Raw genomic sequence first — 17,397 nt, 5'->3', positions numbered from 1 at the left:
CGGCACGGCTCAGCCTGATTGTTGTTGCTGCTTTTCTTCTTCTTCTGCTTCTTTCGATTTGACTTGGTATTGGTTTGGCGTTGTTGTTGTTGTTATTGTAAAAAGGCATACAAATTATAAAATTTCATACATACACAAGACAACTTTGAGCCACAAACATTCTCAAAGCTACACGAACATATTTTTTTCGTATCGAGTATGTAATGCTATATAAGTAGGGAAGATAATGTAAAATTTCTCATATTTGTTGATTTGAATTTGTGGAGTAAAGAGTGTTCGTCCGAAGAAATTCTTATAATTTTTTCGTTTTATTATTTTTTAAGTTTTTGTTAATCGTTTCTTTTATTTATCAATAACAATTACTAAAATTAACAAAAAAGTAAGTGAAATTACCAGTGAACAAGTTCAAGGACAAAACGCATCACCATCATCAACAGCATCTCACAAAAAAATCAAATAAAAAAAGTGCATTGCCCTCAATCGCAAAAAAAAAATAAAATAAATCTCATACTCGAGTAAACAACACATAAATGGATATTTTTAACTGGATTATATTACATAAAGAAGAAAAAAATTATGAATCGATTATAACGGGCAGAATTATGGAATTAAACTTGTCTTTTTTTTCTCTCGTTAAATATTGATCGAAGAATGATGAGGAACGAAGATAATGAGAAAAAATGATGGAAATTTTAATAAAGACAAAATATGTGTTAATGTGTCAATGCTAATGAACAGTAAAATGTAAAAAAGAAAAAGTCAATGCCACACTCTCTTGTGGCTTTATTGAAAAAAAAATATCTCGATAGGTTGTTACAAGTGAGAAAAATTATTCTGAACAATTCTGAATTAATTTAAAGTGAAAAATTAAAAATTTAAAGATGTTGAAATATTTTTGGTAAAATTTTCAAAAAAATCATAAAAAATAAATTTTTACGAATAAAAAATTATTTTTTTCAAACATAAAATAATTTATATTTTTCTTCATTATTCAAAATTTTCTGAATTTTTTTTAAATTAATATTTAAAAAAAATAAGAAAAATTCAAATAAATTTTTAAAAATTTAAAAAATCAATTTTTAAAAATTATTTTGAATTTAAATTATTTATAATATTTAAAAAAAAATCAAAAAATAAATTTTTCAAAGTTGAAAAATTACTTTTTAATTTAAATTATTTTTTTTAATTAAAAAAGAAATTTAAAAAAGTAAATAAAAAAAATTTATGATATTTTTCTATAATTTAAAAATAAAAAAATTAAAATATTAAAATTTTTTAAAAAATAATTTTAATAAAAATTAAATTTAAATTAATGAACAAAATAAAATTAATTTTTTTAATTAATAAAAAAAAATAAATTAAGTAAATTTTTTAATTAATAAAAAAATTAAATTAAATTAATTAAAATTTAAATATTTTTCATAACTTGTAACAACCTATTGATCCATCGCAGCAAACGACGCTCGATCGATGATAAAAAAAAAGTTGATATTGATACCAATTTTATCGGTGACTAGTTGTCGCTGTACTGTACCATACATAAGTACCGTACATACCTGATATTTTTTAAAGAAGTGAAACGAATTTCTTTTTTATGTTTGTTTAAGTGTGTCCGGGTTCGAACATTGTATTGATTTGTTTAAAAAGAAAGTTTTTTTTTTGAGTTATGATTGACAGAAAAATTAGAATTTGAATATTTTGATAATAAATTGGGTTACAGAAGAAAAAAAAAACGAATAAAAAGTAGGTTCTTCTACCGGAAAACGCTAATCAATAAAAATTTATGAGAAAAAGTGTTGTTGATGATGATGATGGTTTAACGAGAAGGGATTTAAATAATTTTAAAATTAACAGATTTTTTCTTCTGCTGTTCCGTTAACCGTTTAAGTGTCGATTTATTTAACAAGATCTAATTTACATTTTTTTCTCTCTTTTTTTCTCTTTGCATGTAATAATTCTCACCTTCCGGCAGTATGAGATTATCATTAGTTTTTCTTGTGGCAATTAGCTGCTTAATTATCTCAATTAGTGCTAGCCCAATTCAAATTGTAGAGAAAAGTAAAGAAGTTAAGGAATTTGTACCGAATGAGGCGAGACAACAAAGCGGAGCTGTGCCATCCGGCGGAGATGATGACGATGACGAGGATGATGATGGTAAGAATTTTTCATTAAAAATTAAAAAAAAAATTAATTAATTAAAAAAAAATAAAAAAAAATAAAATTTGCTTGGTTTAGATTAATTGGAAAAGAATTTATGCATTTTTAATTTTTTTAATATTTACCAATATTTTTTCTTTCCACAGACGATGAAGATGATGATATCACTGACGTCTTAGACGACGACGATGATGATGGTAAGTGAACTCCTGTAAATAGAAAATCCCTTTTTTTCACTGAATCCCCTTCCCTTGTCCTGTTGGAATGGAAAATTCATGCAAAAATGGGACGACTAATGAATCCTAGATTATTATTTTCTCACATTACTTTAAAAAAATTTAGATGACGATGACGATGATGACTCCCCTGCTGACGATGGAGAAGATGATGGTAAGTTTCGCAATAAAAATCGCGTGCTAATCTGGATTTTAAACGGAAATTTCGATCGAATCTGAATATTGTATGGTAATTTTCTTGCGTTTTTAGATGATGATGATGACGACGAAGATTACTTTGAGCGCTTTTTCGATGATATCTTAGGAGGTGAGAAAATAATTTCTAATTAATTAATATTTAAAAATATAAATTTATATTGAATCTTAGTTAAATTGTCGACAAATTCATGAAAATTATTTTTCCTTAATTTTTTTTTATTTTTTAAAATTTTTTAAATTATTTTTTAAATAATTTTAAAAATTTAATTTTATTTTATTTTTTATTTTAAAAATTTATTTTTTTTTATTTTTTAAAAATTCATAAAAATTATTTTCTTTCAAATTTTTAAAAAATTATTTTTCTTATTTTTTTTTTTTTTATTTTTTAAAAATTTATGAAAATTATCTTTATTTAAATTTTTATAAAATATTTTCTTTAATTTTTTTCTATTTTTTAAAGATTCGTGAAAAATCTTTACTTCAAAATTAAAATTTTTTTTTTATTTTTTTTTATATTTTTTAAAAATTCATGAAAATTATCTTTATTTAAATTTTTGAAAAATATTATCCTTTAAAAAAAATCATGAAAACAATTTAGGTACTCTTAAATTTTTTAAAAATTATTTTCATTAAATTTTTTCATTTTTTAAAACTTTATAAAAATTATTTCTTTAAAATTTTTGAAAAATTTTTTTCTTTAATTTTTTAAAATAATTTGTTAAATTTTCATTTTTTTTTTTAATTTTTTTAAATATTTTTTTTTTATAAATTTTTTAATTAATTTAAAAATTTACCTCTTTTTCTTTTCAGGAGATGACGACGACGACGACGACGATGACGATGTCAGTCCCTCAACTGGCGCCCAGCAACAACAAGTTGTTCAAGACTCTGCTCAAGCTGCCAACCAAGGCCCAACCATCCAAGTTGGCGACGACAACTCGCCCCTCGTTGCTGAAGACTATGCCGGCGACGTAATTGACGATGCAGCTGCCGATGGCGTCACAAATGTCGACAACAACATCGACATTATCGCCAAGGAGCCCGAACCACAAGGTACTGCCCAACAAACCACTGCTGCCGTTAATCAAGTTCAAGCCGACGAAGAAGAAGATGACGATGACGATGAGAGCGACGAACTCGATGACGTCTTGGATGATGGTAAGTCCCGCGAAAATGCCTAAAATCGCTGAAATCCATGAAGTGGTAATTATAGCAATTTCGCCCGTTGCCGATTTAGATGACGAGGATTTGGACGAGGACTTGGGAGACGTACTTGAGGCACGCAAAGCACGTGAGTCAAAAAGCGCAAAGACACATCGTCGCCAAAAGAACTCCGCTAACGTTAAAAACTCAAAGAAATCCACACAACCTATCAAGGGTGCACCACAAAAGGCACAACCCGTCAAAAAAGCAAACTAAGCAAAAAAACGCGCGAATCGAACTTACGGAACGGTGATAAGACTTTTGACCCATTTTACATGTAAAAAAATGCGATGATTCAAATTGAATCAAAAAAAATTCCCCGAAAAAAATTATTTATTTCCAATTAATTTATTAAATTATTTATTATTTTAAATTAAAAAAAAACGAAAAAAAAAAATACTCAGCTCGGAATGGTGCAACCTTGACAGGTAAATCTTCAATCTTAGATAAAATTTAGCTTTAGATCTGTTATTTTAGAGTATCTGTCAATAATTCTGTCTAAATAACTTTCAAAAAAATTTCAAATTTCATTTCACGAGCATTGAAGTTAAATAGATCAAGCCATTTTTTTTGTATAATTTGTCAAAATTTGTTGTTATATGTTAAAAAAAAAGAAAAAAAATTGTCTGTTACATAAAATGATTGAAAAAATAATTAAAGGTTGTTTTAATATAATTTCGCGATAAGACAAGAAAACACAAGCAAAAAACGGTTCAGAAATTGTTTATTTTTTAATGGTTGCAAATAGTGATGTATTTAACTTGAATGCAACATTAATAACATGATGTACAAAAAAATTACAGTAAAATTTAATTAATATTCTATACTTCTTGTAGTTAGCACACTTTACACACTTTCACATACACACACAACTTTTTTTTTCTAACACACAAAAAAATTTCTGGACTGATTAGTTTTGCTTGTGTTTAATTCTCACACACGAAAAGAAATTTTGACCTTAATCCAAAAAAAAAAAAAAATTTGCTCATTACCATATCTCTTCTAATTTATGCCGAAATTGTCAATCGGAAATATCGTTACGAATTCCAATCGCCCAAAAAATGCCACAGAGGAAATCCAAAAAAAAAAAAACAGAATTCAGGTTAGTAGTACAACGACATGTGGTTTTGTTGTTGTTGCATACTCTTGATTTAAATAAACGAATCACACTTGACAATTTCTCTACGAGCGCATGTACGACACGACATTTTTGTTTACTTTCTCCCGAAGCTTGTTGATTTTAATATTCACGGCGTGTGAAGAAGAAGAAGAAGCGAATTTATCGGTCCATGCGGTGCAGAAGAATTTATTTTGTGGTTTGACTGAGTAAATATTTTAATGATAATTGCTTGCATGTTGAGTTAATGAAAATTTATTATTTTTGAAGAAAATTTGAGAAATTTCGAGTTCATAAAATTTTAAAGGGTTAATAAAAAATGAAATTTTCGTCTTTACATTAATTCAGAAGGTTTAAAAATTTGAATTTTTAAAACAAAAAATTTAAAAAATTATTGATAAAATTAAAATTATTTTTCTTAAAATTTTTAAATGAGTGAAATTAAATTTATATATTTAAATATTTACCTAATAATTTTATTTTTTGAAATATTTATTTTTAATAACCTTCATTTTATTATTTAAAATTTTATAGCATTATTTTCCTGAAAATTATGATATTTAAATTTTAATTTCATTTTTATTAAATATAAAATTAAAATTAAATTTTTTATGAATTCTAATTACATTAAATTAATATTTTTCATTTTTAAAAATAATAAAAAATTATTTGTTTACATTAATTTGAATTTGAATAAATTTGAAAAATTAATTTAAACATTGCCTGTAAGTGTAAATGATGAAATTTAACTAAAAAAAACTTTTTATTCATATATTTTTATTCAATAAATATTATTAAAAACTTAATTAAATATTTAAAAGATTTTAATATAAAAAATTATTAAAAGTAAATATTGTAAAATTAAGATTAAATTTCTTTAAATTTGGTTTTCATTACTTTAATTTTTTAATTATTTTTTTTTTACTTTTATAAAATTACTAAATTTTTTTTTATCAATAATTTAAATATTTGAAGCAAAATTAGAATTTATTTCAATTTCGTCTGTAAATGATGAAATTCAAGAAAAAATAACTTTTTATTTCATTTTCACGTTTTCACTAAAAGTTTATTTTTTTTAAATTTTTCTATTCACTAATTATTTACAAAAATTAAATAAAAAAATTAATTACTTAAATTAAAAATTAAATAAAAATAATTAATTTAATTAATTAAATTAATTTAATTTAAATAATTTTTTTACATTTTTTTTAATACCATGAAATTTAAAAAAAAATTAAATTATAATTTTTTTTCTCATTTTTAAAAAAAATTTTAAACCTTAAACAACAAAAATTTGGAAATTAATTTAAATTTTTGCTTAATTATTACTAAAATTATTTTTTTTAATCTTCAAAAACAAAATTTTCGGTAAAAGCAACCCTTTTCTCTAAAGTTCACTGACCTTCATCTTCATACAAAAACGAAAACCTACAAAATTGGCGTAAAAACATGAACGTGATCGTGACATTCGAACCATTTATTACACACTCCCATGAACATCAGCACGACATGCACTTCACTGAACAATTTAATGCAACTTTTACTTTCAACTTTGAGTTCACATTAAACAACACTTTCACACACAAACACAAACTGGCACAATTTTTGCACGAATTTAATAAAAAAATTTAAAATGCGCTAATTAAAAAACATCAAAAACAACAACAAACAACAACACTAATAAACACAACAACATGACATGTGACATGATCGGCTCTGCTCTCAGATGATTAATAACTCAACTAACCAAACCAAAACATCTAACACAACATCGATCATCTTCTTTTTCTTCTGCTTGAAACTAATTAACATTGTGATTAATTAACAAAAAAAAAAGTTTTTTTTTTACAAAATCTGGTAAAATATTTTAACTTAAAATTAATTTTTTGAGTAATTTTTTCCTTATTGGCATCTTTTAATTCGATAAAATTCCTTTAGGTTCAATTGAAGATGCAACAGCTGCTCCTCCAGCATTAGTTCAAAAATATAATCGCTTCGTAGATCAAATTTTCGGCAAAATTAATCGGATTCTTGGGCGATCATACGATCCTGTGAGCGTTCATTTGACCAATTTTGAAGCTAAAAATAACAAAGGCAAGGAAAATAAGAGGTAAAAATTTTATTTAATTAATTTTTTTTAATTTTTTTTAATTAAGTTTTTAATTTTTTTTTTATTTTTTTAAATTTTATTTTTTTTAATTTTTTAAATTTTTTTTTTATTTTTATAAATTTTATTTTTTTTTTAAATTTCAATTTAAAAATTAAATAATTTTAAATAAATAGTTTTATTAATTTTTTTTATTTAATTTTAATTTAAAAATTAAATTATTTTAAATTATTTAATTTTAATTTAATAAATTTAATTATTTAATTTTATTTAAATTATTTTAATTTTTTTTTTTTATTTTTTTTTCTTAAATTTTTTTTCTCACCTGACTTTTTTTTTAAATTTAAGATCTCACAACAGACGTCGAGGTCACAGTGAAGAACCAAATTCCGAAGCAAGTCCTTCTCTCGAAACATCTTCCGTCTCTTACGAAACCTCGAGCGTTGAATCAATTGAAGAAAAACCCGCAAATGTCTCTGCTGAATCCAAAAATGCTTCCGAAGAGTCGAGTCGTCAACGAAAAAAGCACAAAAACAGCAATCACGGAACTCTTCGTCCTGAATCGAAGCAAAAACCGAAACAAACAAACGTTCGCCCAAGTCCCAAGGGAACTTTATACGGCTTAAGCAGCATCAAACGCAGCGGAAACGTAAAAGTTAACCAAATGGCAGACTACACTTCCGTCAAAAGTAACTTCTTGTTAGGTCCTTTGATCTTAAAAGTCGAAAAACAATTCGGAAAAGGCACAAAACGCGAATTACGTCTTGCTACAGCAACAACGCAAGAAATGATTGGTCGCATTACTTTGAGAATTGTCAACGGAGCCGCATCTCTTCACAGCATCAAAGTTCAACAACCAAAGCAGGTACCGAAACGAGTGATGTACAAAGTTATCAAATGAAAAAAAAAATCACTTGAAAAAAAAATTTTTTTTTTGCCCATCGAATTTTTGAATTAATTTTAATTAATTTTGTAGGTTCGCGTAGATACACCCGACAATCACGATAGAACACGGGAATATGTGTGGAAACGGAGTTCTAACATTGCACCTCTCGTCTCACAGAAACTCACATCGGCAGTACGAAACATGCTCCGACCACCGCCAAAGAACAAAACGATGTAGATAAACACTTTTTTTTTGCACAATTTTATCACGCATTTAGATTTTTTTTACTTTAAATTACTAACAAATCACGAATAGAGTCGAATTTTGATAGAGACGAAAATTCGATTCATATTGCACCAATTTTATATTTAATCACATTTTAATTGAAAAATTTCTTCTCTCATATTTTTGAATTGAAAAAAAAGGAAAAAATATGAAGGAGAATGGAATTTTTCAATCTGGCAATTTTTTTTTTAATAATTATTTATTTTATACGTGATATAAAACTCATTTGACAAAACTCATTAGGTTGTAAGGAATATTAGAAGTAGAAAAAATATTTATTTTTATGTCATTTTTATAACTTATCTCGAGAATAAATTTTGATCATATACTCTAAAAAAGTTTTTTAATTAAATTTAGTAAATTTAAGGTTTGAACTTCAAAACGCTGATTTTTTTATTTTATCAAATATCGACCCAATATGAACAGAAATCAACTTTAGAATGAATATTTATTCAATTTTAGGCTTAAAACTGATTAAAAAATGACTTGTAAAAAAATAATAAAAAAAAAATTAAATAAAAATATTAAATAAAAATTAACTATCACGAAATTTTTGTAATTTTTTTTAATTAATAATAAGCTAAATTGTTTATGAAAAACTATTGAAAAATTCTAAACAAGCTTTTGTTGTGATTTATTTATTAATTTTTTATTTTCAAAAATCTAAAAAAAATCTTGCTTTTTATTAAATTATCTTGCTTTGATTTTTAGCTGAAAGGATGTTTGCAAAAAAAATTGATGAAAAAAAATTTAAGTCAAAATCCTCTTATTATGAGGGCTCACATACCGATTTATCAAAATTAAGCTAGATTACCGTTCTCCGTCTCAAAATGTAGTTTTGAACATTAGAAACAACTTTTGTTTTGGACTTTTTCTAAATTTTGCATTTCCGATGTACAGGAGCCATTTAAAGATGTTAGCAAAAAAAATTGATGAAAAAAAATTTAAGTCAAAATCCTCTTATTATGAGGGCTCACATACCGATTTTTCAAAATTAAGCTAGATTACCGTTCTCCGTCTCAAAATGTAGTTTTGAACATTAGAAACAACTTTTGTTTTGAACTTTTTCTAAATTTTGCATTTCCGATGTACAGGAGCCATTTAAAGATGTTAGCAAAAAAAATTGATGAAAAAAAATTTAAGTCAAAATCCTCTTATTATGAGGGCTCACATACCGATTTATCAAAATTAAGCTAGATCACGGTTCTCCGTCTCAAAATGAAGGTTTTGATGTTAGTAACAACTTTTGTTTTGAACTTTTTCTAAATTTTGCATTTCCGATGTACAGGAGCCATTTAAAGATGTTAGCAAAAAAAATTGATGAAAAAAAATTTAAGTCAAAATCCTCTTATTATGAGGGCTCACATACCGATTTTTCAAAATTAAGCTAGATCACGGTTCTCCAGCTCAAATTGAAGGTTTTGATGTTAGTAACAACTTTTGTTTTGAACTTTTTCTAAATTTTGCATTTCCGATGTACAGGAGCCATTTAAAGATGTTAGCAAAAAAAATTGATGAAAAAAAATTTAAGTCAAAATCCTCTTATTATGAGGGCTCACATACCGATTTTTCAAAATTAAGCTAGATTACCGTTCTCCGTCTCAAAATGTAGTTTTGAACATTAGAAACAACTTTTGTTTTGAACTTTTTCTAAATTTTGCATTTCCGATGTACAGGAGCCATTTAAAGATGTTAGCAAAAAAAATTGATGAAAAAAAATTTAAGTCAAAATCCTCTTATTATGAGGGCTCACATACCGATTTTTCAAAATTAAGCTAGATCACGGTTCTCCGTCTCAAAATGTAGTTTTGAACATTAGAAACAACTTTTGTTTTGGACTTTTTCTAAATTTTGCATTTCCGATGTACAGGAGCCATTTAAAGATGTTAGCAAAAAAAATTGATGAAAAAAAATTTAAGTCAAAATCCTCTTATTATGAGGGCTCACATACCGATTTTTCAAAATTAAGCTAGATTACCGTTCTCCGTCTCAAAATGTAGTTTTGAACATTAGAAACAACTTTTGTTTTGAACTTTTTCTAAATTTTGCATTTCCGATGTACAGGAGCCATTTAAAGATGTTAGCAAAAAAAATTGATGAAAAAAAATTTAAGTCAAAATCCTCTTATTATGAGGGCTCACATACCGATTTTTTTAAGCTAGATCATCCGTCTCAAAATGAAGGTTTTGATTGAGACTTTTTCTAAAAAAAATTTAAAAAAAATTTCTTATTATGAGGGCTCACATACCGATTTTTCAAAATTAAGCTAGATCACGGTTCTCCGTCTCAAAATGAAGGTTTTGGCATTAGAAACAACTTTTGTTTTGGACTTTTTCTAAATTTTGCATTTCCGATGTACAGGAGCCATTTAAAGATGTTAGCAAAAAAAATTGATGAAAAAAAATTTAAGTCAAAATCCTCTTATTATGAGGGCTCACATACCGATTTTTCAAAATTAAGCTAGATTACCGTTCTCCGTCTCAAAATGTAGTTTTGAACATTAGAAACAACTTTTGTTTTGGACTTTTTCTAAATTTTGCATTTCCGATGTACAGGAGCCATTTAAAGATGTTAGCAAAAAAAATTGATGAAAAAAATTTAAGTCAAAATCCTCTTATTATGAGGGCTCACATACCGATTTTTCAAAATTAAGCTAGATCACCGTTCTCCGTCTCAAATTTCCGATGTACAGGAGCCATTTAAAGATGTTAGCAAAAAAAATTTAATTCAAAATCCTCTTATTATGAGGGCTCACATACCGATTTTTCAAAATTAAGCTAGATCACGGTTCTCCGTCTCAAAATGAAGGTTTTGATGTTAGTAACAACTTTTGTTTTGAACTTTTTCTAAATTTTGCATTTCCGATGTACAGGAGCCATTTAAAGATGTTAGCAAAAAAATTGATGAAAAAAAATTTAAGTCAAAATCCTCTTATTATGAGGGCTCACATACCGATTTTTCAAAATTAAGCTAGATCACGGTTCTCCGTCTCAAAATGAAGGTTTTGATGTTAGAAACAACTTTTGTTTTGAACTTTTTCTAAATTTTGCATTTCCGATGTACAGGAGCCATTTAAAGATGTTAGCAAAAAAAATTGATGAAAAAAAATTTAAGTCAAAATCCTCTTATTATGAGGGCTCACATACCGATTTTTCAAAATTAAGCTAGATCACGGTTCTCCGTCTCAAAATGAAGGTTTTGATGTTAGAAACAACTTTTGTTTTGGACTTTTTCTAAATTTTGCATTTCCGATGTACAGGAGCCATTTAAAGATGTTAGCAAAAAAAATTGATGAAAAAAAATTTAAGTCAAAATCCTCTTATTATGAGGGCTCACATACCGATTTTTCAAAATTAAGCTAGATCACGGTTCTCCGTCTCAAAATGAAGGTTTTGATGTTAGAAACAACTTTTGTTTTGGACTTTTTCTAAATTTTGCATTTCCGATGTACAGGAGCCATTTAAAGATGTTAGCAAAAAAAATTGATGAAAAAAAATTTAAGTCAAAATCCTCTTATTATGAGGGCTCACATACCGATTTTTCAAAATTAAGCTAGATCACGGTTCTCCGTCTCAAAATGTAGTTTTGAACATTAGAAACAACTTTTGTTTTGGACTTTTTCTAAATTTTGCATTTCCGATGTACAGGAGCCATTTAAAGATGTTAGCAAAAAAAATTGATGAAAAAAAATTTAAGTCAAAATCCTCTTATTATGAGGGCTCACATACCGATTTTTCAAAATTAAGCTAGATTACCGTTCTCCGTCTCAAAATGTAGTTTTGAACATTAGAAACAACTTTTGTTTTGAACTTTTTCTAAATTTTGCATTTCCGATGTACAGGAGCCATTTAAAGATGTTAGCAAAAAAAATTGATGAAAAAAAATTTAAGTCAAAATCCTCTTATTATGAGGGCTCACATACCGATTTTTCAAAATTAAGCTAGATCACGGTTCTCCGTCTCAAAATGAAGGTTTTGTGTTAGAAACAACTTTTGTTTTGGACTTTTTCTAAATTTTGCATTTCCGATGTACAGGAGCCATTTAAAGATGTTAGCAAAAAAAATTGATGAAAAAAAATTTAAGTCAAAATCCTCTTATTATGAGGGCTCACATACCGAACATTAGAAACAACTTTTGTTTTGAACTTTTTCTAAATTTTGCGTTTCCGATGTACAGGAGCCATTTAAAGATGTTAGCAAAAAAAATTGATGAAAAAAAATTTAAGTCAAAATCCTCTTATTATGAGGGCTCACATACCGATTTTTCAAAATTAAGCTAGATCACGGTTCTCCGTCTCAAAATGAAGGTTTTGATGTTAGAAACAACTTTTGTTTTGGACTTTTTCTAAATTTTGCATTTCCGATGTACAGGAGCCATTTAAAGATGTTAGCAAAAAAAATTGATGAAAAAAAATTTAAGTCAAAATCCTCTTATTATGAGGGCTCACATACCGATTTTTCAAAATTAAGCTAGATCACGGTTCTCCGTCTCAAAATGAAGGTTTTGATGTTAGAAACAACTTTTGTTTGGACTTTTTCTAAATTTTGCATTTCCGATGTACAGGAGCCATTTAAAGATGTTAGCAAAAAAAATTGATGAAAAAAAATTTAAGTCAAAATCCTCTTATTATTTCACATACCGATTTTTCAAAATTAAGCTAGATCACGGTTCTCCGTCTCAAAATGAAGGTTTTGATGTTAGAAACAACTTTTGTTTTGGACTTTTTCTAAATTTTGCATTTCCGATGTACAGGAGCCATTTAAAGATGTTAGCAAAAAAAATTGATGAAAAAAAATTTAAGTCAAAATCCTCTTATTATGAGGGCTCACATACCGATTTTTCAAAATTAAGCTAGATCACGGTTCTCCGTCTCAAAATGAAGGTTTTGATGTTAGAAACAACTTTTGTTTTGGACTTTTTCTAAATTTTGCATTTCCGATGTACAGGAGCCATTTAAAGATGTTAGCAAAAAAAATTGATGAAAAAAAATTTAAGTCAAAATCCTCTTATTATGAGGGCTCACATACCGATTTTTCAAAATTAAGCTAGATTACCGTTCTCCGTCTCAAAATGTAGTTTTGAACATTAGAAACAACTTTTGTTGATGTTAGAAACAACTTTTGTTTTGAACTTTTTCTAAATTTTGCATTTCCGATGTACAGGAGCCATTTAAAGATGTTAGCAAAAAAAATTGATGAAAAAAAATTTAAGTCAAAATCCTCTTATTATGAGGGCTCACATACCGATTTTTCAAAATTAAGCTAGATCACGGTTCTCCGTCTCAAAATGAAGGTTTTGATGTTAGAAACAACTTTTGTTTTGGACTTTTTCTAAATTTTGCATTTCCGATGTACAGGAGCCATTTAAAGATGTTAGCAAAAAAAATTGATGAAAAAAATTTAAGTCAAAATCCTCTTATTATGAGGGCTCACATACCGATTTTTCAAAATTAAGCTAGATCACGGTTCTCCGTCTCAAAATGAAGGTTTTGATGTTAGAAACAACTTTTGTTTTGGACTTTTTCTAAATTTTGCATTTCCGATGTACAGGAGCCATTTAAAGATGTTAGCAAAAAAAATTGATGAAAAAAAATTTAAGTCAAAATCCTCTTATTATGAGGGCTCACATACCGATTTTTCAAAATTAAGCTAGATCACGGTTCTCCGTCTCAAAATGAAGGTTTTGGCATTAGAAACAACTTTTGTTTTGAACTTTTTCTAAATTTTGTGTTTCCGATGTACAGGAGCCATTTAAAGATGTTAGCAAAAAAAATTGATGAAAAAAAATTTAAGTCAAAATCCTCTTATTATGAGGGCTCACATACCGATTTTTCAAAATTAAGCTAGATCACGGTTCTCCGTCTCAAAATGAAGGTTTTGATGTTAGAAACAACTTTTGTTTTGGACTTTTTCTAAATTTTGCGTTTCCGATGTACAGGAGCCATTTAAAGATGTTAGCAAAAAAAATTGATGAAAAAAAATTTAAGTCAAAATCCTCTTATTATGAGGGCTCACATACCGATTTTTCAAAATTAAGCTAGATCACGGTTCTCCGTCTCAAAATGAAGGTTTTGATGTTAGAAACAACTTTTGTTTTGGACTTTTTCTAAATTTTGCATTTCCGATGTACAGGAGCCATTTAAAGATGTTAGCAAAAAAAATTGATGAAAAAAAATTTAAGTCAAAATCCTCTTATTATGAGGGCTCACATACCGATTTTTCAAAATTAAGCTAGATCACGGTTCTCCGTCTCAAAATGAAGGTTTTGATGTTAGAAACAACTTTTGTTTTGGACTTTTTCTAAATTTTGCATTTCCGATGTACAGGAGCCATTTAAAGATGTTAGCAAAAAAAATTGATGAAAAAAAATTTAAGTCAAAATCCTCTTATTATGAGGGCTCACATACCGATTTTTCAAAATTAAGCTAGATCACGGTTCTCCGTCTCAAAATGAAGGTTTTGATGTTAGAAACAACTTTTGTTTTGGACTTTTTCTAAATTTTGCATTTCCGATGTACAGGAGCCATTTAAAGATGTTAGCAAAAAAAATTGATGAAAAAAAATTTAAGTCAAAATCCTCTTATTATGAGGGCTCACATACCGATTTTTCAAAATTAAGCTAGATCACGGTTCTCCGTCTCAAAATGAAGGTTTTGATGTTAGAAACAACTTTTGTTTTGGACTTTTTCTAAATTTTGCATTTCCGATGTACAGGAGCCATTTAAAGATGTTAGCAAAAAAAATTGATGAAAAAAAATTTAAGTCAAAATCCTCTTATTATGAGGGCTCACATACCGATTTTTCAAAATTAAGCTAGATCACGGTTCTCCGTCTCAAAATGAAGGTTTTGATGTTAGAAACAACTTTTGTTTTGGACTTTTTCTAAATTTTGCGTTTCCGATGTACAGGAGCCATTAAAAGATGTTAGCAAAAAAAAGATGTTAGCAAAAAAAATTTAAGTCAAAATCCTCTTATTATGAGGTCTCACATACCGATTTTTCAAAATTAAGCTAGATCTCGGTTCTCCGTCTCAAAATGAAGGTTTTGATGTTAGAAACAACTTTTGTTTTGGACTTTTTCTAAATTTTGCGTTTCCGATGTACAGGAGCCATTTAAAGATGTTAGCAAAAAAATTGATGAAAAAAAATTTAAGTCAAAATCCTCTTATTATGAGGGCTCACATACCGATTTTTCAAAATTAAGCTAGATCACGGTTCTCCGTCATTTAAAGATGTTAGCAAAAAAAAATGAAGTCAAAATCCTCTTTTGTTCACATACCGATTTTTCAAAATTAGCTAGAACAAAATGAAGGTTTTGATGTTAGAAACAACTTTTGTTTTGGACTTTTTCTAAATTTTGCGTTTCCGATGTACAGGAGCCATTTAAAGATGTTAGCAAAAAAAATTGATGAAAAAAAATTTAAGTCAAAATCCTCTTATTATGAGGGTTCACATACCGATTTTTCAAAATTAAGCTAGATCACGGTTCTCCGTCTCAAAATGAAGGTTTTGATGTTAGAAACAACTTTTGTTTTGGACTTTTTCTAAATTTTGCGTTTCCGATGTACAGGAGCCATTTAAAGATGTTAGCAAAAAAAATTGATGAAAAAAAATTTAAGTCAAAATCCTCTTATTATGAGGGTTCACATACCGATTTTTCAAAATTAAGCTAGATCACGGTTCTCCGTCTCAAAATGAAGGTTTTGATGTTAGAAACAACTTTTGTTTTGGACTTTTTCTAAATTTTGCGTTTCCGATGTACAGGAGCCATTTAAAGATGTTAGCAAAAAAAATTGATGAAAAAAAATTTAAGTCAAAATCCTCTTATTATGAGGGTTCACATACCGATTTTTCAAAATTAAGCTAGATCACGGTTCTCCGTCTCAAAATGAAGGTTTTGATGTTAGAAACAACTTTTGTTTTGGACTTTTTCTAAATTTTGCATTTCCGATGTACAGGAGCCATTTAAAGAATTTAGCAAAAAAAGTGATGAAAAAAAATTTAAATCAAAATCCTCTTATTATGAGGGACTCTCAAATGAACGATGTACAGGAGCCATTTAAAGATGTTAGCAAAAAAAATTGATGAAAAAAAATTTAAGTCAAAATCCTCTTATTATGAGGGTTCACATACCGATTTGTCAAAATTTTTTCAACTTTTGTAGATCACGGTTCTCCGTCTCAAAAAAAGGTTTTGATGTTAGAAACAACTTTTGTTCTGGACTTTTTCTAAATTTTGCGTTTCGATGTACAGGAGCCATTTAAAGATGTTAGCAAAAAAAATTGATGAAAAAAAATTTAAGTCAAAATCCTCTTATTATGAGGGTTCACATACCGATTTTTCAAAATTAAGCTAGATCACGGTTCTCCGTCTCAAAATGAAGGTTTTGATGTTAGTAACAACTTTTGTTTTGGACTTTTTCTAAATTTTGCGTTTCCGATGTACAGGAGCCATTTAAAGATGTTAGCAAAAAAAATTGATGAAAAAAAATTTAAGTCAAAATCCTCTTATTATGAGGGTTCACATACCGATTTTTCAAAATTAAGCTAGATCACGGTTCTCCGTCTCAAAATGAAGGTTTTGATGTTAGAAACAACTTTTGTTTTGGACTTTTTCTAAATTTTGCGTTTCCGATGTACAGGAGCCATTTAAAGATGTTAGCAAAAAAAATTGATGAAAAAAAATTTAAGTCAAAATCCTCTTATTATGAGGGTTCACATACCGATTTTTCAAAATTAAGCTAGATCACGGTTCTCCGTCTCAAAATGAAGGTTTTGATGTTAGAAACAACTTTTGTTTTGGACTTTTTCTAAATTTTGCGTTTCCGATGTACAGGAGCCATTTAAAGATGTTAGCAAAAAAAATTGATGAAAAAAAATTTAAGTCAAAATCCTCTTATTATGAGGGCTCACATACCGATTTTTCAAAATTAAGCTAGATCACGGTTCTCCGTCTCAAAATGAAGGTTTTGATGTTAGAAACAACTTTTGTTTTGGACTTTTTCTAAATTTTGCGTTTCCGATGTACAGGAGCCATTTAAAGATGTTAGCAAAAAAAATTGATGAAAAAAAATTTAAGTCAAAATCCTCTTATTATGAGGGTTCACATACCGATTTTTCAAAATTTTTTCAACTTTTGTAGATCACGGTTCTCCGTCTCAAAATGAAGGTTTTGATGTTAGAAATAACTTTTGTTTTGGACTTTTTCAAA

At 27.5% G+C, this 17,397-nt stretch overlaps 1 protein-coding gene across 1 annotated transcript; it reads left to right on the top strand.

The window, feature by feature from the left end:
• The first annotated feature begins 265 nt into the window (after positions 1-265).
• LOC134835549 (protein PFC0760c-like) lies at positions 266-8,141 on the top strand. The gene is made up of 10 exons (XM_063850428.1): positions 266-379; positions 1,973-2,154; positions 2,304-2,354; positions 2,500-2,547; positions 2,644-2,700; positions 3,405-3,749; positions 3,805-3,882; positions 6,850-7,021; positions 7,367-7,883; positions 7,995-8,141. Exons 2-10 carry the CDS (start codon positions 1,974-1,976, stop codon positions 8,139-8,141), a joined length of 1,596 nt encoding a protein of 531 aa, XP_063706498.1. The 5' UTR covers positions 266-379; position 1,973.
• The last annotated feature ends 9,256 nt before the right edge of the window (positions 8,142-17,397 follow it).

Source organism: Culicoides brevitarsis, chromosome 3, assembly GCF_036172545.1.
Source record: "Culicoides brevitarsis isolate CSIRO-B50_1 chromosome 3, AGI_CSIRO_Cbre_v1, whole genome shotgun sequence".
Lineage (NCBI taxonomy): Eukaryota > Metazoa > Arthropoda > Insecta > Diptera > Ceratopogonidae > Culicoides > Culicoides brevitarsis.
The sequence above is the reverse complement of the archived record's forward strand: the minus strand, read 5'-3'. Positions and strand labels throughout refer to the sequence as shown.